Source organism: Nomascus leucogenys, chromosome 10, assembly GCF_006542625.1.
Source record: "Nomascus leucogenys isolate Asia chromosome 10, Asia_NLE_v1, whole genome shotgun sequence".
Classification (NCBI taxonomy): Eukaryota; Metazoa; Chordata; class Mammalia; order Primates; family Hylobatidae; genus Nomascus; species Nomascus leucogenys.
The window spans coordinates 35,414,254-35,436,532 of record NC_044390.1 but is presented as its reverse complement, the minus strand read 5'-3'; the positions used below and the strand labels follow the sequence as shown (position 1 = coordinate 35,436,532).

The window sequence follows — 22,279 nt, the reverse complement described above, 5'->3', positions numbered from 1 at the left end:
TCATTTAGCATAATATCTTTGATCAATATTTCATTCCTTTTTTGTTACAGAGAAAGATACCTTTAAGTGGTCATAACAGTTTGTTTAGCCATTTATCTGTTCAAGGACATTTGAATTATTTCCAGTTTTGGCAACTGTAAATCATGCTTCTATAAATATTTAAGTATGGGTTTTTGTGTGATCAATAGTTTAAGTTTCTCTATGATAAATACTTAGGATAAGAACTGCTGGATCATGTTGTAAATGTAAGCTTAACTGTAAAAATATCCACATTTTGTAGAGTGGTGGTACCACTTTGTGTTGCTAGCAATGCATGAGATATCCAGTTGCTTCTCTTCATTGCCAATTCTTGGGTATTATGAGTTTAAAATTGTTTTTATTATAGCCATTCTAATTGGTTTGTAGTGACATATCATGTATTAATGTGCATTTTCCTAATAACTAATGATGTTGAACATCATTTCATGTACTAGTTCACCATTTATACATTTTCTTTGGTGAAGTGTTAATTCAAATCTTTTGCCCATTTTTAAAAATTGGGGTTGTTTTCTTTAAGTTTAGAAAAATTTTTAGATATTCTGGATATAAAAAGTTTGTTAGCTATGTTATTCATGAATATTTTCTCCAAGTTTGTCACTTATGTTTTTACAATCTTAACAGTGTTTTTCTCAGAGTAAAAGTTTTAATTTTGATGATGTCCAATTTATTGAATTTTTCTTATATGGCTTATGGTTTATAGCTAAGAAATATAGACTTTACCTAATCCAAGTTCCCAAAGATTTTCTTTTAAAAGTTTTAGAGTTTTATATTTAGGTCTATGATCCATTTTGATTTTTTTTTTGTATAAGGCTTGAGATATAGATTTATATTAGTTTCTTTGTATGTGAGTGTCCAATTATCCTGGAATCATTTGTTAAATAACTTTCTTTCATTAAATTGCCTTTGCACAGTTGTAAAAAATCAATTGACAAAATATATGTGGGTCTGTTTCTAGACTCTTCATTCCTTTCCATTGATCTATGTGCCTATCATTTTGCCAACACAACATTATCTTGATTACTGTACGTGATCTTTATTACATGTATGTATTACATATAAAGTACACAGGCACTTTATTATAAGCCTTAAAATCATATAGTGTAAGTCCTCTGAAGTTTTCTTCTGTTTCAATATTGTCTTGGCTATTCTAGTTTCTTTGACTTCCCACAGAAACACTAGAATTAGCTTGTCAATATTTAAACAATTCTTCTGGGATTTTGATTAAAATTTTATTAAACCTAGTGATCTATCCAAGGAGACTTAACATTCTAACAAAATCGAGCCTTCCAATCTATAAACATGGTATATCTCTCTATTTATTGAGGGCTTCTTTGATTTCTTTCATCAGTGTTTTATAGTTTTCAACATAAAAATACTGCACATATTTTCCTAAATATTTCATGTTCTTCTTTGAACATCATGGTTTTTTTTTCAATTTTTAGTTCCAATTATTCATCATTAGTATATAGAAATATTGATTTTTATATATTGGGCTTGCAATCTTAATTAAATCATTTATTAGTTATAATAACTTTTTAAAATATATATTTCTTGGGATATTCTATGTTGACAGTCATGTCATCTGCAAATTGAGACAGTTGTATGTCTTTCTTTTCAAACTGTATATCTTTTGACACTTTTTTGCCTTACTGAGCTAGGTTAAGACCTGGGTATAGTATTGAATAAAGAAATAGTGAGACTAGACATATTTGCCTTGTCCGTGACCTTGGAGGGGAAGCATTTAGTTTTTAAGTGTAATGTTAGTGATACATTTTTTTTAACCACGCCCTTCATTTGCTTAAGAAGGTTCTCTTTCACTGTTAGTTTGCTGATAATTTTTATCATAAATGGATGTTGAATTTTGTCAATTTTTTTCTGTATTTATTGATTATATGTTTTTTTCTTCCCATCTGTTAATATAATGGATTACTTTGCTTAGTTTTTGACTATTGAACTGCCTTGTATTCCTGGAATAAACCTCAGTTAATTGTGATATGTTATCTTTTGATACAATGCTCGATTCAATTTGGTAAAATTTTGTTGAGCATTTTGCATCTATGTTTATAAGAATATTGATCGCAGTTTTGTTTTTTTATATTTTTTTTTTCTGGGTTTGGTATCACAGCAACTATACCCTTCTTAAATTCATTGGGAAATTCCCTCACTTAAATCCTCTGGATGAGATAGTGTAGAATTGGATTTATTTCTTGCTTAAATGTTTGGTAGCATTAATCAGCAAAATAATCTGTTCCTTTGCTTTGTTGGAGGGCCTTCAATACAAATTTAATTTATTTAGTAGATTCAGGGCTATTTATGGTATCTCATTCTACTTAAGTGAGTTAGCTTGTTTTACTTTTTTCCCAAGGAATTGATCAATGTTATCTAATTTGTTAAATTTATGGCCATAGAGTTATTCATAGTATTTTTTATTAACCTTTTAATCTCTGAAGAGTCTGTAGTGATATTCCCTCTTTTGTTCTTCATATTGGTAGTTTATTTCTTTTTTTCTTCTCTCCTTAATCAATGTGGACATTTATCAATTTTGTTGATTGATTCAAATAGGTGGCTTTTGATGTCATTGATTTTCTCTATGGTGTTTGTTTTCAGTTTCACTGACTTCTACTCTTATTTTTACTATTTTGTTCCTTATGCTTAATTTGGGTTTAGTTTGCTCTTATTTTTCTAGTTCTTTAGAGTGGGAAGTGAGTTCGTGATTTGAGATTATTCTTTGTTTTCTGATTTAAGCATTCAATGCTGTACATTTCCCTCTCTATGTGGCTTTAGCTGCCCCACTCAGTTTTTGATATACTATATATATATATTTTTTTTTCGGTTCAAAATACTTTCAAATTTCTTTTGAGAAATTTTATTTGACTTTCTTTGACTCATGGGTTGCTGGAAATATATTATGTAACTTCCAAATGTTTGGAAATTTTCCATATATTTTTCTGTGACTGGTTTCTAGTTTAATTCCATTATGAACAGAGAACATCCTTTGTATGATTTCAAATTTTGTTAAGGTTTGCTTTATGACCCAGAATATGATTTATCTTGGTGAATGTTACATATGCACTTGAAAGAATGCTCACTTGCTGTTGTTGGATAGCATTCTATAAATATCACTTAGGTCAAGTTGGTTGACATTCTTGTTCAGGTCCTCTATATCCTTGCTGATTGCTTTCTACTAATTTTATCTACGACAGTGACAGAAATGTTGAAGTCTTCAAGTGTGATTGTGGATGTTTCTACTTCTCCTTCAATTCTATTGGATTTTGTGAAAGCATAATTGTATTGAATTGAAAAGTTATGTGGTTAAGTGTAAACACATTTAGTATTGTTTTGTCTTTCTGGTGAACTTAGTCTTTTATCAGAGTGATGTTCCTTTTTATCTCCTTTTTTCTTATTCTGAAGTCTATTTGGTCTGATATTAATCTAGCCACTGCAGCTCTCTTTTTTTTCTTTTCTTCAACTTTGATTTTAAGTTCATATGCAGGATGTACAGACTTGTTACATAGATAAACGTGTGCCTAGGTGGTTTGCTGCAAGGATTATCCCATCACCTAGGTATTCAGCCCAGCATCCATTAGCTATTCTTCCTGATGCTCTCCATCTGCCCCCCACGCCTGGGCCCCCCAATGGGCTCCAGTGTGTGTTGTTCCCCCTTGTGTTCATGTGTTCTTATAATTCAGCTCCCACTTATAAGTGAGGACACGTGGTGTTTGGTTTTCCATTTCTGCGTTAGTTTGCTGAGGATAATGACTTCCAACTCCATCCATGTCCCTTCAGAGGACATGATCTCATTCCTTTTTATGGCTGTATAGTATTCCATGGTGTATATTACCATACTTTCTTTATCCATTCTATCATCGATGGACATTTAGGTTGATTCCATGTTTTTGCTATTGTGAATAGTTTCGGCTCTCTTTTGATTAGTGTTTGTGTTATATATCTTTTGCCATCCTTTAATTTTAACCTATATATATCAAATTAGTTTTTTTTATTCAGCATATCATTGGGTATTTTTCTCTATCTAATTGGACAATTTCTGTCTCAACTTAGACAATTTATATTTAAATTAATTATTGATATGTTTGGATTTGAGTCTATCTTTTTCTTTTAAAAAATGTCTATCCCCTCTGCTTCTTGTACTTCTTTTCCCCCTTTCCTGCCCTCTTTTAAATTGTTTGAAGATTTTTAGTATTCCATCTTAATATATTAATTGCCTTTTAAACTCTTTATATAGATTTATTTTCAGTGGTAACTCGAGGGACAACAATCTACATACCTAACCTCTTGTAGTCAATTTAAAGATATTTTATCACTTCACGGGAAAAGTAGAAAGCTTATAGCCATAAAAGTCCTATTTCTCTTTCCCTTTTATATTGTAGCTATCATGTGTATTGCATCTATATATATTTAAAACTATGAGACAATGCTATAATCTTTGGTTTCAACACTCATGTATACGTTGAGGAATTTAAGAGAGAAAAAATAGGCTATTACATTGACTCAAGCATTTACCATTTTTGTTGATCATCTTCGTTTGGGAAGTTCCACAATTCTTTCTGGCATCACTCTTCTTCCACCTTAGGAACTCCCTTCAGAATTTCATTTAGAGCAGATTTGTTGGTGATAGACTTTGTTAGTTTTCCTCTACTGAAAATGTCTTTATTTCAACTTCATTTTTAAAAGACATTTTTGCTGAATATAAAATACTTGGTCATTAGAGTTTTTTCCTCCCACAGCATTTAAAAACTGTTGACCCACTGCCTTCTAGCCTCCATGGTTTCTGATGAAAAATAAACAGCTATTTGAATCATTGTTCCCTTGTATGTAATACATCATTTTTCTCCATCTGCAAGATATTTTCTTTATCTTTGGTATTCAGCAGTTTGATTATATATTTCTAGGTATGAGCATTTTTTTATATTATACTGTTTGGGATTTGCTCAAATTAGAATCTGTAAATGTATAGTTTTGACCACATCTGGGAAATTTGTAGCCATCGTTTTTTAACATTTATTTTTCTTTACCAGTGTCTTTCTTTTTCCCTTCTAGAACTCCAAGAATGCAAATGTTAGACCTCTGATATTTTGCACAGGTCACTGAGGCTCAGTTCATTTTTTTTTTCAATCTTTTTTCTCTCTGTTGGTTATATTGGATAATTTCTATTGATTTGACTTTAAGTTCACTGACTCTCCACTGTCACTGTCATCTCTGTTCTGTTATTGAGCCCACCTCAGCATACCTGCAAATGCCCCTACCCTCCTAAGACAGAGAGTGAAACCAGGCCTGAATCCTCAATAGTAGTGGAGAAACCTGTATGCAGATATTTCTGGTACCTGGCTCTTATTACTGTCTGCCAACAGGAACTTCCTTGGCAACAAACTGTGGGAAGAAGGTGAGTTCAACTACACACAGACACAGACACACACAGACACACACACACACACACACACACACAGAGCTAGTAGGTTGCCAAATGTCTGAGCCCACACTCTGAGCTGGCTGTTGTGTGCTAGGCACTGCATGGGCTGAACTCAGATACTAATTGCCCCTGTGCCTGCCCTCACATTCCTCTCACTACATCCCAGTAACTTGTATGAATTGTGGACAATGGATATATCCTTTTCTCTGACCTGGAAGCAACCTGCCAAAAGTTGTATAGTCTCTCTCCTCTAAGTGTCTTCTCCTAAAGTGAATGTTCCGCTGATTCCACCTGGGTTCTGTATAATCATCTAGACTACTTTTTATAACTAACAGAAAGACCTTTAGCTGTTTAGAAGGAAAAGTGAACAAAGGTCTTCATCAAAGAGCTGTCTTTTATAGGGATGGAAATCTGTGATACCATTCCTTGTCCATCATAATGGTCACAACCAACACTCCTATAACAAAAGACAGGCTAACAAGAGAAAAGCATACACAATTTACTTAATTAAAGTTTTATGTGATGCAGGAGTCTTCAGAAATGAAACCCAGAGACTCAGGGAAAACTATTTTTAGTTTTATGCTTGGGTTCAATGAGGAATGAACAGCTGTGTAGAAATGTAAGTGGACAAAAGGGTGTGATCTAATGGTAATAGACTGAAGGAGGAAACCCAGCAGGGTCTGTTCAGATTTTTCTTGGCTTCTCTATGTAGCATTGCTTCTTCCAAGGTATGAGGTAGGGTCTCTTTGGAATGAGAGTCCCCTTGGAATGAGACAGAAGGGGGAGAATGACTTTTTTGGGTTTTATGTCTCACTTTATGGGGAGGAGTTCTAGTATCTATGAACCATCTTGGGGAAGAAGAATTATGGTTTCTGTGATTTGCTTTGAGGGAGAAAAGGGGGTGAGAGACAGGAGGACAGAGGAAGATCAGAGATACCTTGCTTCTGAGGTCCTTCCAGTCTCCTTCATTTCAAAGTACTCAGCATGCCAAGGCACCATACTTTGGGGTATTGTGTTCTGAGCTACCTGGGAGGTCTGAAATCTGCCTTATATATTAGTCTCCATGATAATAATGGTCCTTCCTACCAGACCAGAAATATCTACCCATAGGCTTCCCCCTTGCTATTGAGATTCAGGACTGGTTTGCCCAAGGGGCTTCACTCTCTACCTTTGAGGGGGGTGATGGGGCTTGCAGGTGAGGTAGAAGAGGAAGTTACTATTGCTGAGCATTTACTAAGTGTTGGGCATTCTTTGCACTTCATATATTCACTTATTTAATTATATATTTGATGTAATACACCTCGTTCTCTTAACTCTTCCAAATATGTGTATTATCTATGTTTTACAGATGGGGAGGATAAGGTGCAGAGAGGTTAAGTAACTCTCCATAGGTCAATACATGGCAAAGCTGAGATAAAAATCTGCCTGGCTCTAGAAACATGCCTTTTCTTCCACATGAAACTTTTAGATTAATTGATATTTTAAAGGAATGTGAATCTCAGGGAAATACATGAAATGTGTCTAAAATTATCTGCCAAATGGTGTGACTCAGAGTAGATCTGAGCCATAGTTCATAAAGATTGTCAGAGTTCACGTTCATTAAAGGAGAGCCCTATGATCAGATAACCTGTCATTACTTGATTAAAAAAATGCTCAGATGCATGCAGTTAAGTGGAACTGCAATAAAATCTCAGTAAGAACAAGCAGAAACATGGCTAGTCTATGACCGCAGGGACACTGGGCTAGTTCAATGATCATTAGATCTGTACAACCTGTTCAAATACTCCAAGTTTTAAGTATTTCTAAATACCAGCATCTTTATGCAGGTTAGTTTCATTTCATAGTTTCATATCACAACAGCACTGGGATGTAGGGTTTTGTTTTTTGTTTTTTCTTTTTTTTTTTGTCTGGGTACTAGAGGTGGGATTCAGACCTGGGTTTACTACAAATCATGTTACTTCCCCTCTACCATATTGCCTACAATGTGTGTCTTCTAAAGATATCAGTGACAACCCTTTATCTCAAAAATCTAAGAGACCATTGGGCTGCAAAATTTCTGAGAGCTAGTTGAAATCTCATAGGCAGATTTTCAGATCTTAAATATATTAAAACATTGCATTATTGGCCTTATGAAAAAGGACCAAATACTCTATGAAAAGCTTGTCCCATTAAATGCTGTGAGGAAAAATGTTCCATGGTCAGTAAATTAGCTTGTGACTCACTGGCTTAAACAAAATTACATGAGTGTTTTTACTGCAGGACTTCTCAGTGCCTTTCATGTGCTAATGTGCAACTAGGGAAGAGAAATGTAATGAAGTGTTCCTCAAACTTATTTGGCCATGGGCCCCATTTGGGATGCATTATTCATGTATGAACATGTATAAGGCGTGTATGCAGAGCTGAGGGCCGTCCTGTCAACATGTGAAGGTTTCTGTAAATTGCCCTTAACTCTTTGTTTCCTTATGTGGTAGAGTTTGGGTTAGCTGTCTGCTTAGGAGGAGCAGGCTGAGGTCCTCTCTGATTTCCTAGGTTAGCCAGACAGTTACCCACTTGGTACACAGTTGAGCTACGGTGGTGGGACATACTAGGAAATGTCCAGGTATGCAATGCTGCTTTGAGAGAGGGAGATTGGAGAGACTTAGAGGAAGAATAAAACCCTGAAATTACAATGAAAAAGGGCAAGAAGCATTATATGCATGTGTGTGTAGAGAAGGCAAGGGTCTAGAAAAGAGACTAGTAAATCTTCAAGACAGGCTAAATTAATGCAGTTTGGTTTGAGTCAGTGTGCTTAGTAGGGGTAGATAAAATGAGCTTTAGGCTTTGAGATCTGGTATAAGGGAAGGAGGGAACTAGCTGAGGACACTGGTGTTCGAATAGGTGACATCACAGGAGGGGAAACTTAGAGACATGTTAGATCTGTGAAGGAATCAACTGCAGGTTTCATTTTATTTCATTCTAATGTTTGAGCTTAAGCATCTAACATTATGGGTTTAACTTAGGACTTGGCTTATTGGGTTTGGATGGCAAGATGAATTAGGAGTCAATTACCAGCTGCATGTCTTGGTTCTGCCATCACTACAGTGGGGTTGATAAGCTCTACTGTGATGTTTCAAAAGGGAGTGAGAGAGTACGTGGAGTTCTGTGAGAAGAGCTTGTTAAAGACTATTTGAGTTCAGTGACTGGTTTGACTTCTGAGTTCAAACTGATATAATAAGAGAAAGCCTGAAGAAGAAGACTGGGTTAAAACATTATCTGATACTCCTTAATTCTAAGGATATCTGTGCCAGATGAAATGACCTATAATAATAAGTAATTTTATTAGAATGGTCTGTATTTAAAATACCCTGTTATTTAGGGGATAAACTCTGGTGGTAGACCATCTGACTCCAGCTTGACTAACTGCCAGATGAATAATCACGAGTGAATTATTTAACCTCATCAAGCCTTGGTTTCTTTTCTTTTTTCTTTTTTGATATGGAGTCTCACTCTGTCGCCGAGTCTGGAGTGCAGTGGCACAATCTCGGCTCACTGCAGCCTCCACCTGCGAGGTTCAAGCAATTCTCCTGCCTCAGCCTCCTGAGTAGCTGGGACTACAGGTTTGCGTCACCATGCCTGGCTAATTTTTTTGTATTTTTTTTTTTTTTAGTAGAGATGGGGTTTCACCATGCTGGCCAAGGTAGTCTCAAACTCCTGACCTTGTGATCCACCCGCCTCGGCCTCCCAAAGTGCTGGGATTACAGGCATGAGCCACCACGCCAGACCAAGCCTCAGTTTCATTGCCTGAGGATTAAGGACAATGATGGTACCTTTTCATATGAGAGTTGTGGAGGTTAAATGAGACACACATGCAAAGGGTTAGCATGGTGCCTGGCTCAGAGTAGGTTCTCAAAAAAGTTTCTGTATATCTAAAGCAGCAGAGGAGGGGTGTGAAAGGGTCAGATCCTTGCAGTCTGCCAGCACAGAGCTGAAGGGGAGGAGTGGCATCTCCTTTGCCTTGTTTTTTGCTGCCCTATCATGAAATGGTTTTCTTGGGCAATCATACTCATTGACAACATTTCTGCCAAAACCCTTTCCTGTATCAACTTCTAGATGGTGGCTACAAGCCCTAACGGACCTTGATCAAGTATTTATTGAGTGCCTGTCAGAGTCTCCCCATTGGAGCACTATGGAGTGCACATGTATACACACATGCACAGCATGCACACGTGCACACACATGCACTCACACACACGTACTCACACATACACACAGATATGCACTCATACATGCCCACATGTGTGTGCACACACACGCACTCACACATGCACACACACATGCACTCACACACAGAGTAGTAAGACATATTCTTAATGTGAAAGTTCATGCGAAAAGATAAATCATATACATGAAAAATTGGAGGAAATACTTTAAATAACAACCATTTTTATAGTTGGAGGATGAGGTAAAACAGTGAACAAAACAGATGTAATCCCTGCCAGTAGCTCACCAAGGGCACTGTGGTGGGTACAGTCTGCCCTGGCAGGGCACCCAGGCATTTTTCTTAGAATTGGTGATGCATGGTGATACTAAAAAGCAGACTGACTCTTTGTAGGCTTAGTATTGTTTTCAAATTGTCTACAGACAATGCATTTCCTTATTGCCTGCACCTGGGGTGAGCAATTCCCATCCCCTCATCCTTGGCACACCATTGCTGTCATGCCACTCCGGTGGGAAGAAAAAGACAATGGCAGGTAGTCTAAAGTCAGTCAGTAAGATGAAGACAAATAAGAGTAAGACAAGGAGGAGAAGCTACCATTTTAGATTGGGTGGTCAGGAAAGCTCTCTCTTGATATATGGATTTATATATATGGCATGTTCATGGTCATATGTAGTTTAACACAGTCTTTCGTATTTGTTATGCACCAACTCTGTATTGGGCACTGTGCTGAGCCAAGCTCAGTGTGAGGTGCAATAGAGCTTTAGAGAAGGGGCGGTTTGTGTTGTGTGAAGGCACCGAGGGATTCATTGGAGAAAACTAGGATTGGATGGCTCAATTGTGAGTATCCCACCTAGATATTCACATGAAGACACACTGTGTATGTGACTTGCCTAATGCCTGGTAGAGTCATGAGCACAGTAGGCACTCAGTAAAGACTTGAGCAAGCCTGGTTGCAATATGAAAGAAATACTGGCTGCATTGAGGGCAGCATGTATGTCATGGATGTACATATCGCCTCAACTAGCTGGAGGGCAAAGTCTACTTTGTATGCCCTCTTTTGGTTCACGTAAATTCAACCCCGGGAGACTGTTTCTCCATTCATCTTCCAAAAGACAAAAACAAGTTGTATGTCTGAGAGGAAGGGGTTTAGAAGGCAAATTATTTTATTTTTATCAGCTGCTAAGAATCTCTTGATTTTTCTTCCCTATTATTTTTTTTTTTTTTTTTTGTGACAGAGTCTTACTCTGTCGCCCAGGCTGGAGGGTAGTGTTCAGATCTCGGCTCACTGCAACCTCTGCCTCCTGGGTTCAAGCGAGCACGTATGGCTAATATATATATATTTTTTTGTATTTTTAGTGAAGACAGGGTTTTGCCATGTTGGCCAGGCTGGTCTCGAACTCCTGACCTCAGGTGATCCACCTGCCTCGGCCTCCCGAATCTCTTGATTTTTACAACTCTTTCCTGCTGAAGCTAGAGACAGAGTTGGCCGCTCAAGATATGACCCATAGTGTCTGTTGCTCCCTAGTGTTTGTCTGCTTTATGGAAATCCTTTTGGTATAATAGACAAGTTTGGAGCACAAAGACTGAAACACAGTCTGTGTGCATTTCTGGGATTCTTGACATGATGATTGTGAGTAAGAGGCGCTAAGAAGTGAAGAAAAAATACCAAACAAGTGTTTTACTAGGAGCTAATCATTGCTCTTGTTTTAACAATTTGGTCAGTTTGAAGGTAGCTATCATTAATTCTCCCTTCAAATTCACTGAAAAGAAGTGCAAAATTTCTCTAACTGTATTTAAATGCATTGAGCATGGAAGCATATAAAATACAATGAAATAAAGGAGTAGCTGTGGTGAATTTTGGAAGGGGAAGGAACTGTAAAGACAGCATTTAATATTTTAAAATCTTCATCTTAAAACCACCAACACATATTCCTGTCACTCAATGCAGGGACTTTTGGTTCTCGTTAAGAGACTGCTGGATGGAGACTGCATTCCTGTTTACAATATGCCAAGTCATTTTTTTTTTAGTAGATTGATCATTTACTTGTGATTTTCAGTTTTTATTACATTATTGAATTCAATGATGCCTGTAGTGTCAGGGTAACTAAACAACTGCCTAGAGCCTTAAATGTGGAATTATGAGATCACAGAGTCAGTTACAAAATTTAATTTATAGACCTAGAGTGATACATGTGAAGAATTTAAGAAGTCAAATGATACTGTATACAGCATATAATAGGAGATTACCAGCAATCCCCCTGCTCTACCCCGTCTTTAAATTGGCTCCCCCAGAGGCAGCCACTTTCCAACTATTTTTGGATATTTCTTTTTTTTTTTTTGGGATGGAGTCTTGCTCTGTCGCCCAGGCTGGAGTGCAGTGGCACAATCTCAGCTCACTGCAAGCTCTGCCTCCCGGGTTCATGCCATTCTCCTGCCTCAGCCTCCCGAGTAGCTGGGACTACAGGCACCTACCACCACGCCTGGCTAATTTTTGTATTTTTTTTTAGTAGAGACAGGATTTCACTGTGTTAGCCAGGATGGTCTCGATCTCTTGACCTTGTGATCCACCCACCTCGGCCTCCCAAAATGCTGGGATTACAGGCGTGGGCTGCCGCGCCCGGCCCTCTTTTTGGATATTTCTATGCCCTATATCTAAATAATGTTTTTATATTGCTTTTTTGCTGTATACACTTGAAGAACATAATATAATCTTCTGGGAAGATTTAATTTTCTTATATCACATCTTACATTCACTTCTACACTCAGCTTCCCAATATCATAAAATTGTCTAAAATTTTTTAGTTATGTCAGTATCCAGGGCTTACATTATCATGATGTGTCACATATAATTTTCTTTTTTTTTGCTTTGTTTGAATCACTGCCTTGTTTTTACAATTTGTTTGGCTTTGGTTCCCTCAAGTTCTCTAAAAAGAGCTGAAAATTTTTCTCAATGTTAAAAATAATCAATTCTTTTCCTCTTCAATAAACTCCTCAATCCGTGTATGTCTTTAGTGACTTTTTGGTTCTGTCAACTTGTTCTCCCCATTTTGTTCTACCATCGATGAAAGAGGAATGTTAAAATGTTTAGCTATGTGATTATACAATTGTCTACATCTTTTAGTTCCACTAATTTTTGCTTCGTATATTTTGAAACTCTGTTATTAAGTACATAAACAATCATGATTCCTATGCCTTCCTAAAAAATGACTCTTTTATTATTAGGAAATTAGCCTCTTTGTCTGTGGTGGTACTCTTTATTTTGAAGTCAGTTTTAGCTATTATTCATGAAACTGCTTCACCCTTCTTGTACACATTTTTCTCTTGGTTAACTTTTGACTTATCTGTGTCTTTGTATTCCAAGTGTTTTTGCAGGCAAAAGAGAGTTGCTTTTTAAAAATCCATTCTGATAATTTCTGCCCTTTTTCCCCCTTAGGGACAGGGTCTCACTTTGTCACCTAGGCTGAAGTGCAGTGGCATGATCACAGCTCATTGTAACCTCAAACTTCTGGGCTCAAGTGATCCTCCTGCCTCACCCTCCTGAATAGCTGGGACTATAGGTGTGCACAACCACACCTGGCTGATTTAAAAAAAAATTTTTTTTTTTTGAGATGGAGTCTTGCTCTGTTGCCTAGGCTGGAGTGCAATGGCACGATCTCGGCTCACTGCAACCTTCGCCTCCTGAGGTCATGCGATTCTCCTGCCTCAGCCTCATGAGTAGCTGGGATTACAGGTGTGCGCCATCATACCTGGCTAATTTTTGTATTTTTAGTAGAGATGGGGTTTCACCATGTTGGCGAGGCTGGGCTCAGACTCCTGACCTTGTGATCTACCCACCTTGGCCTCCCAAAGTGCTGGGATTACGGGTGAAAGCCAACACGCCTGGCCTTTACATTTTGTTTTTAGAGACAGGGTCTCACTATGTTGCTGAAGCTCGTCTTGAATTCCTAACCTCAAGCAATTCTCCTGCCTCAGCTTCCCAAAGCACTGGAATTATAGATGTGAGCTACCGTGCCTGGCCTAATTTCTGCCTTTTAATGGGAGTGTTTAATCTTTTAACATCTAATGTAATTATTAGTATTGTACAATAGACTTCTTTATTCATGGAGGATATGTTGCAATACCTCTACTGGATGCCTGAAACTGAGGATAGTACCAAACCCTATATATGCTATGCACAAATTTCTTTTTCTTTCTTTACAGTTTCATGAATAGAAGATTAATTCTCACAGTAGATCAGGGGTGTCCAATCTTTTGGCTTCCCTGGGCCACATTGGAAGAAGAAGAATTGTCTTTGGCCACATGTAAAATACACAAAGATTAATGATAGATGATGAGCTAAACAAACAAAAAAAATCAGAAAAAAATCTCATAACGTTTATTAAAAGTTTACAAATTTGTGTTGGGCTGCATCCGTCCTGGGCTGCATGCAGCCCATGGGTGGCGGGTTGGACAAGCTTGCAGTAGATTCTAGCAATCTCAGTACACAATTTTTTTCTTTCCTTACTAGGTCAAGTCAAATGTTCACTTAAAGGAAGCACTGTGTGGTTTCTCTTGGGCATATCCAAATTGCCAACTTTACATGTCTTGTGTTTGGAACCATTATAAAGTAAAATAAAGGTTACTTGAACACAAGCAATGTGATATCGTGGCAGGCAATCTGTCTTTGTCTTAGGCTACTAAGACAATGGGTGGGTAGTGGATACAGTGTGGATATACTGGAAAAAGGGATGATTCATGGTTTGTGATTTCATCATGCTACTCAGAATGGTGTGCAATTTAAAACTTATAAATTATTTATTTCTGGAATTTTCCATTTAATATTTTTGGACCAAGGTTGATTGTGGGTAACTGAAACCTTAGAAAGTGAAACCATGGATAAGGGAGGACTATATCTGTAGTTAAGTCTGACATTTAATTATTTGTCTCTCTTTTTTTTTTTTGGCCCCTTCTGTTTCTTATTCTTCTGTAACTCCTTTCTTGGTTTATTTTGTATTGTTTGAATAATTTTAGAATTTCATTTTATCTGTTGACTTTAGTTCTACTTCTTTGCATTATTTAACTTTTTACAGTTTACTTAGAGTTAATGAGTTAATATTGTATCATTTTACATAAAATGTAGAACCATCAACAATGTAGTTCCATTGATCTCCGACTCCCATCCCCTATGCTATAGTTGTCCTAAGTATTATACCTATGTGCATTATAAACTTCACAAAATCATGTCATAAGTTTTGCTTTAAGCACTCAAATGTATTTTATTTTGTTATTTTATTTTATTATTATTTTTGAAATACGGTCTCAGCCTGTTGCTCAGGCTAGGGAGCAGTGGCAACTCATGGCTCACTCAAGCCTCAGTCTCCTGGGCTCAAGTGATCCTTCAGCCTTAGCCTCCTGAGTAGCTGGGAGCACAGGTGCATGCCACCACACCCTGTTAATTTTAGTATTTTTTGTAGAAACAGGGTCTTGCCATGTTGTCCAGGCTAGTCTTAAACTCCTGGTCTTGAGCAATTCTTCTCCTTCGGCCTCCCAAAGTGCTGGGATTATAGGCATGAGCCACTGTGCCCAGCTTCAGCCATATTTTGAAAAATTAAGATAAAAAATAATTTACATTCAATAATATATCATTTTTATTCTCTTCATCCCTTTTCATAGTTTCAAATTTCCATCTAGAACCATTTCCCTTTAGCCTGAATAACTGTCTTTAACATTTCTTATTGTACATGTCTATTCTCAAATTCATTTAGTTTTCTTTTATCTCAAAATATCTTTATTTTGCTTTCGTTCTTGAAGACTATTTTCATTGGATATCAAATTCTGGCTTACCAGTTTTGTTTTTCTGTAGCACTTTAAAGATGTTTTTGTACTGTCTTCTGGCCTCTGGAGATTTTGATTAGTCAGTGATTATTTGAATCACTATGACCCTGCACATAATGTACTGTTTTTCTTTAGCTACTTTTAAGACTTTCTCTATTTTTGGCTTACAGTTACTTCACTCTGATGCGGTAGATGTATTTATTTTGCTGAGCTTCTAAAAAGATATAAATGTATATATCTTTAAAGATATAATGTAAAATATATATACATTTATATCTTTTCCTAAATTTAGGAAGATTTTGACTGTTATATCTTAATTTTTTTCTGTTTCATCCTCTCTGCAGGTTCATAAATCTCTTTTTCTCTCTCTTTTTTAAAGTTCATTTTTTTTCCTCTCTGTTGTTTAGATGGGATGATGTCTATTGATGTATCTTTGAGTTCTGTTTTAAGCCCATCTAATAATTTTTTAAAATTTTTATTTCTGGAATTTTTCTGATCTTAGAATTTCTATTTAGTTTTTTTATTTGTAGTTTTGATTTCTTTGCTGAGATTTTATTTTTTTCACAAGCATGTGCTTGTCTGCTCCATTTAGCTTCTTATGGTAGCTGCTTTAAAGATCCTTGTCTGCTAATCCAGTATCTGGATCATTTCTGGGTTAGTGTTCACTGGTTGTTCTGTCCCTCCAAGCTAGGCCGTATTTTTCTGGTTCTTTGTAGAGCAGTTTTTCCATCCCCTGCCGGCGGACTGCTACGGGTCCATGGCCTGAGAGGAACCGGGCTGCAAGAGCATTCCCGCCTGGCCTCCGCCTCCTGTCAGATCAGCAGCGGCATTAGATTCCCTTAGGAGCGGGAACCCGGTTGTGAACTGCACATGCGAGGGGGATCTAGATTGCATGCGCCTTATGAAAATCTAACCAACGCCTGATGATCTGAGGTGGAGCAGTTTCATCCCGAAACCATCCCCCGCCCCCACTACGTCCATCTCTTCCATGAAATCAGTCTCTAGTGCCAAAAAGGTTGGGGATTGCTGCTGTAGTTTTTGTACCTGGACATTGTGAACGGCTGGATTCTTTTATATCCCTCAGAAGAGTATGTATACTTTTGTTTTAGTAGTCAATCACTTTGCTTAGACTCAAATTGTAAACTTTGTCTCAGGAAGTAACTCAAATTTCAGTTCAGTCCTGTTGTCTTTGGCTGGGCTGTGCACAGTCTACCCCATATATGATAGATCAGGAGTCAGCGATAGATTTGGCAGAGTTACACACAGAATCCAGGGGTCCCCTCCTCTTATCTTTCTTTTCCAAGATTCCTCTTTCACTTTTCAGCAGATGTGTTTGCCCCAAAATCTGTTTTCTGGTTATTCGGGCCAGGAAGGCTGTGGATTTCTATCAGAGGTTAGCTGTCCTGTGGCTCTGACTTCAACCAGCCCTCAGACTAAATGCTGTAAACAAGGAACTCACTGTATGGCAGTACCTTCTCCAAGTTTCAGTGCCCGCCACAATCTCCTTGCTTTTGTCTAGTTTCCAGTGTCTTTGGGTAGGTGGTGTTTTTTGTTTTGTTTTGTTTTTGTTTTTTAAGTATTTCCAGCGTTTGTAGTGTTTCTCTGTGGGAGGGTCAGATCTGGTAGGAGTTTACTCATCATATAAGAAGGGGGAAAAAAAAACAAAAAGAGCTCTTTGTGATTCTTTAGCATTCCCTATTTATCTGGTTTTGTTCTCTGTCTTTAACGTTAAAGGCTTTCTCAAAATGTCTGGTCCTTTATTGTTTGTTCTTGTTTAAAAAGTTCTGTGTGCAAACCAGTGTTCTCAAAGGATGAATTTCTTGGTAGAGTGATCAAGGAGGGGATGGCTATTTCCTTGGTAACTTGAAAATACTACGTTTTCCTCGAGTACATTCCATTTTTCTTGGGAACATTATTCCAATTTCTTACTTGTGGGAAATCTGCTAGGATACATGCAAAACAGAGTTAAGGAAAAGACTCAGAATTCAGTGGTTAGATTTTTAATGAATTCTTCTATTTTTTCAGCCTAGTAGCTCAGCCACAGCATTCACTGTGCCTGGTAACCCTGTACCAGTTTCCCTGGGGCCATTTCTCTAGAGAGTAAAGCTTTCCAACTTCTGTTGGGGTGATGGAGGTAGCTTTACAGGGTGGGGAAGCTGATGTAAGGGTCCAGGTCTTTCTTCCTTTTTTTTTTTTTTTTTTTTTTCCCGAGACGGAGTCTTTCTCTGTCCCCCAGGCTGGAGTGCAGTGGCGCGATCTCGGCTCACTGCAAGCTCCGCCTCCCGGGTTCACGCCATTCTCCTGCCTCAGCCTCCCGAGTAGCTGGGACTACAGGCGCCTGCCACCACGCCCGGCTAATTTTTTGTATTTTTAGTAGAGACGGAGTTTCACCGTGTTAGGTGGGATGGTCTTGATCTCCTGACTTTGTGATCCTCCCGCCTCTGCCTCCCAAAGTGCTGGGATTACAGGAATGAGCCACCGCGCCCGGCTTCCAGTTGTTTCTTGTTCAAATGTTCAAACAATCCTTTTGTTTTCAGCTCCACCCTTAGCCCTGAATGCAGAAGCTCATGGTGACTTCTGCGTCCTGGGCTTTTTGAGTTTTGTTTGATTTGAAAACTTCTTGTTGGTTCCCTCTGTTCCCTCCACCATTTCCAGGCAGTCTTGGTTGTGTTTTGTCCATTCTACTAGTTCAGTTATCATCTATTCTATTTCTGTCTGCTGCCATGTTATTAAAATTTGGTCTGCTGGGGTCTCTGCTCATATTCTCTATATGCTTTGGTATTTATGTCTCTTTATTGCTTCACATTTATTTGAGTGGGATTTTTGGAGGAGAGTAGATGTGTGTTCTCTCTTCTCTTATTAATAGGAAGTGAATAAATTATAAAGAAGTAATTTGAGGAGAAAACAACTTTTCTGATAAATGATAAAAGCAAGCTTTTCATCATATTATGTTGGACTTTTAGACAACATACTAAACTTGAAGCTTCCTCTTCAAGCAAGAGAATCAAGTAGAGGTTGGGGTGCTTATGTATGATGCAGCATCACAGAGATGCTGAGCTATAAGCGACTTGTAGGTCTTTTGGAACAGAGATTTTCACACTTCTTTAGTGGTAGTACACATTTTTTAAAAAATAAAATTTTACTGGCCGAGTGCCGTGGCTCACGCCTGTAATCCGTACACTTTGGGAGGCTGAGATGGGCAGATCACCTAAGGTCAGGAGTTCAAGACCAGCCCTGGCCAACATGGTGAAACCCTGTCTCTACTAAAAATACAAAAATTAACCAGGCGTGGTGGCAGGCGCCTGTAATCCCAGCTACTTGGGAGGCTGAGTCAGGAGAATCACTTGAACCTGGGAGGTGGAGCTTGCAGTGAGCCAAGATCATGCCACTGTACTCCAGCCTGGGTAACAGAGCAAGACTCCATCTCAAAAAAAAAAAAAAAAAAAAAAAAAAGCATTACTTGCACTTCAACATATACAACAGAAAAAAGTTATTTTCTCGTCAGCAATTTAAAGTGTTCTTGTTATGAAACCCCTGAGCTCCTTTGAAGAGCTTTGGGATCCCCTGGCGCCCAGATGGAAAATCATTGCTGTAGGGACAGCAATTTACATTTCCTTAGCCCAAACAGTATATACAACCATTTTTTTTCTGGTATAGGAGTATTAAGAAGTAATTATTTAAAAAATTTTATTGATACATAATAGATGTATATATATTTGGGGGTAAATGTGATAATTTAATACATTCATGTAATTTGTAAAGATTCAATCAGTGCCATTGGGATATCTGTCACTTTAAATATTTGTCCTTTATAAGACGCAATAATATTAAACTTTATTGGGCACTCGCTATGTTTGGGACATTATGTTATGGGCTTTATATACATGGTCTCATTTAATTCTCACAACAATGCTGTGAGGTAGATGTAATGATTATTTCCATTTTGTAGATGAGGAAATGGAGGCCTGGAGAGTTTATGTACTTGTTCATGGATACACAGCTAGGAAGTGGAAGAGCTGGGACCCAAAGCCCACTCACTTAACCAGGACACGACCCTGGGCCTGGTCTGCTGGGCTCTCACTTCCCAACCCCCTCACCCCCCATGCCCAGCACCTGGAACCATACTGTGGGGGCTGTACACTGAGGGTTACCTCCTATTTGTGACAAAAATATAATGGACTAGAGTGAAACAAAAATGCAATGTATGTCTCTAATCTTCAGGCAACGCCAGCTCCCGGACACCCCGCCCTATTCTGCATCCCACTCCTGCTCTCCTCCGCAGGTCAAAGGTGAGTGCGATCCACCTTCAGCACATCTTGCACTGTTGCTCTTCCTCCTTGACTCTGGGCGGTGAGAAAGGGGCACTTCTTGCTTGTGTCTCTCCCCAGGTGCATGCTACCGAGCCCCGAGGCCCACAGCTAGGAGGACTCCAGCTCCTTTTCTCCACCCCACAGCTGCTCCTGCGGTGCTGCCCATGCACCCGCTGCAGAGCACCTCTGGAATGGGCGACTCCAGCCAAATCCACGGAGGCTTTCACAGCTGCCACTCAAACGCCAGTCATCTTGCCACCCCCCTGGACCAATCCGTGTCCTCTCATCTGGGGATAGGTTGTTCTTACCATCAGCAGCCTCTGTGTCACAGCCCTGGGTAAAGAAAAAGATATTTAGTTATCAAAGACCTCTGCAGAAAGCCTCGGAGCAGCCTGCCTCTGGCAGGGACCTAGAGAGCATGCACAATGGAGTCCTGCCCAGGAGATGGCAGTGTTGAGACGCATATAGAACGTCGCAAGGTCCCAGTGTTCTTGGCTTAGACCATCTTTTAATTAAAAACCCTCCAAATCCAAGGTCCTCATTCAACCAAAAGCTAAAATGTCAGAAATATACAGTGAGATTCTGGATGATGGAGGAAGCACTGTTAGCTTATGTAGCCTCAGCTAGACTACCCAAAGGGATTGTGAATGAGCTCTCCGAGAAATATCTGCTAATTAAGCATTAACTAATGTTCTTTTCTTCTGTCTTCTCCCCTTTTCTTTCTTTTATTTCCTCTTCTGGATCTAGAGGGTGCCAGAAAGAGTAAAGGCCATCAAAAATTGTGGTAAAACTCCACATGAAAAATGTTGTCGGGTGTAAAATGTATACCTGTATTTTAAGTCTGTATCTTCCCTGTCTCAATGAGTCCTCTGCCATTATAAACATTGTCAGCTTATCTTTTAGGTTGGTGAATCTCAGATCCACTTGATCAAGGGTAACTGAGTTTCAGCCTAGTAGGGCTCAAGGAACCTTAACTAATTGGAATTAGACTTAGGAAAGCAGAGAGCCTGGGAGATTAAATTTTATTTAACATAACATGGAACGCAAGGAAGAATCCTAACCTTCATTTTGGTGTCTTGATTTTAGAGCCTCCTTGCCTCCAGCCAAGAAGAGAAAGTGCACGCAGGCACTGGAGGACTCCGGGAAATGCCGAGTGTGGGCCTGCCACTGCAGACCGAGTGAGCAAACCTGGGTGGGGACAAGGGCAATGCCATCAAAGCCTTGGGCATTAAATCAAGGCTTTTTACCAGCCTTTGAGCAGCCCTACAAAAGTTTCCCTCTCACAGAAGAGCAATGATAAGCTCTGGTAGTTTGGTTCTTCCCTCTTGATGTACCTTTCATGCAGGTGGGGTCACACAGTTCCTCCCAGGAAGAGAGGATGTTTTCTTTCTCAGGTGCGGGTGAAATGCCAATCTTTCAATTTCAGGGACAATGTGTCTCAGAGGATCCAGACTCCAGGCCTGTGGAAGCTGTGCAATATGCCAGTGCCTTCAAGAGCCTGCTGGTGTGCCCATTGCATTGTTGCAATCCTTCTCAACCTTAATGTGCAAGAAATAGCATGAGGATCTTGGTAAAATGCAGACTCTGATTCAGTCTCTAGGGTCTGAGGTCTTCATTTCTAACAAGCTCCCAGGTGATGGCGATGCTGCTGGCTCATGGAAGGCACTCTGAGAAGCAAGACTTACAGGGTTTTTCCACTAGAACAGGGAGGTGGAAAGTTGAAATTTTCTCAAACTCATTTCAAATTGGCAAGTTCCCAGTGGATGCTTGAAATTTTGTAAAATCATTTTAGAAGTCTTTCATCCGAGTCATCTAATGTCCAAGCGGTCAGCCTTCCTGTTTTTTTTTTTTTTTTGTCTTATATAACGTGTAACACATCATGTTTTGAGCCAAGAGACCTGATTAACAAAGTAGCCTTTGAAGTCTAAAGACTTGAACTTCAAAATTTTCAGAGTAAATGCTATGGCACATACTAGGGGAAAAGGATAACACTCTAGGCCAGTTTCTGTTTGTTTGCTTATTTGTTTTTGTAAAGATAGGTTTCGCTAAGTTGCCCAGGCTGGTCTTGAACTCCTGGCTTCAAGTGATTCTCTTACCTCAGCCTTTGGATTGCAGTTATGAGCCATCATGTCTGGCCTCAACCCAGTTCTATTAGCAACTGTAAACACTCAAATGTGGGCAGTGTGAACAAATTCAGCATACCAAGTCCCATTTCTTCTATCCCAGTTTGTCAGCTTAGCAAGAGGTTGAAGACTTCCTTATTGGGTTCCCCCATCCCACCACTGTCCCCAGATTCTAGAGGTTTACACTGTCCAGAAAGGAGATGTGCGTGGCTTCACCTGAGTGGGAAAAAACACAGTCTCTCTTGCTGGGGCTGCTGCCTTTGCCTTTGACAGCCCTATGGTAAGAGCTGATTCTCTGAGGGACCTCTGGCGTCAGCTCCAGCATGGGCTGTGGAGGCCTTCTGTGGATGATGACTTCACCCTGTCA

At 38.9% G+C, this 22,279-nt stretch overlaps 1 protein-coding gene across 1 annotated transcript in view; it reads left to right on the top strand.

Moving 5' to 3' along the window:
* Positions 1-22,279, top strand: part of MYRFL (myelin regulatory factor like) — a 122,526-nt gene that overhangs the window by 28,986 nt on the left and 71,261 nt on the right. Inside the window, exons 3-5 of the mRNA XM_030819994.1 lie at positions 19,701-19,768; positions 19,868-20,126; positions 20,876-20,967. Of these exons, the coding sequence (XP_030675854.1) occupies positions 19,701-19,768; positions 19,868-20,126; positions 20,876-20,967 (419 nt within the window). The remainder of the gene's footprint in view (positions 1-19,700; positions 19,769-19,867; positions 20,127-20,875; positions 20,968-22,279) is intronic.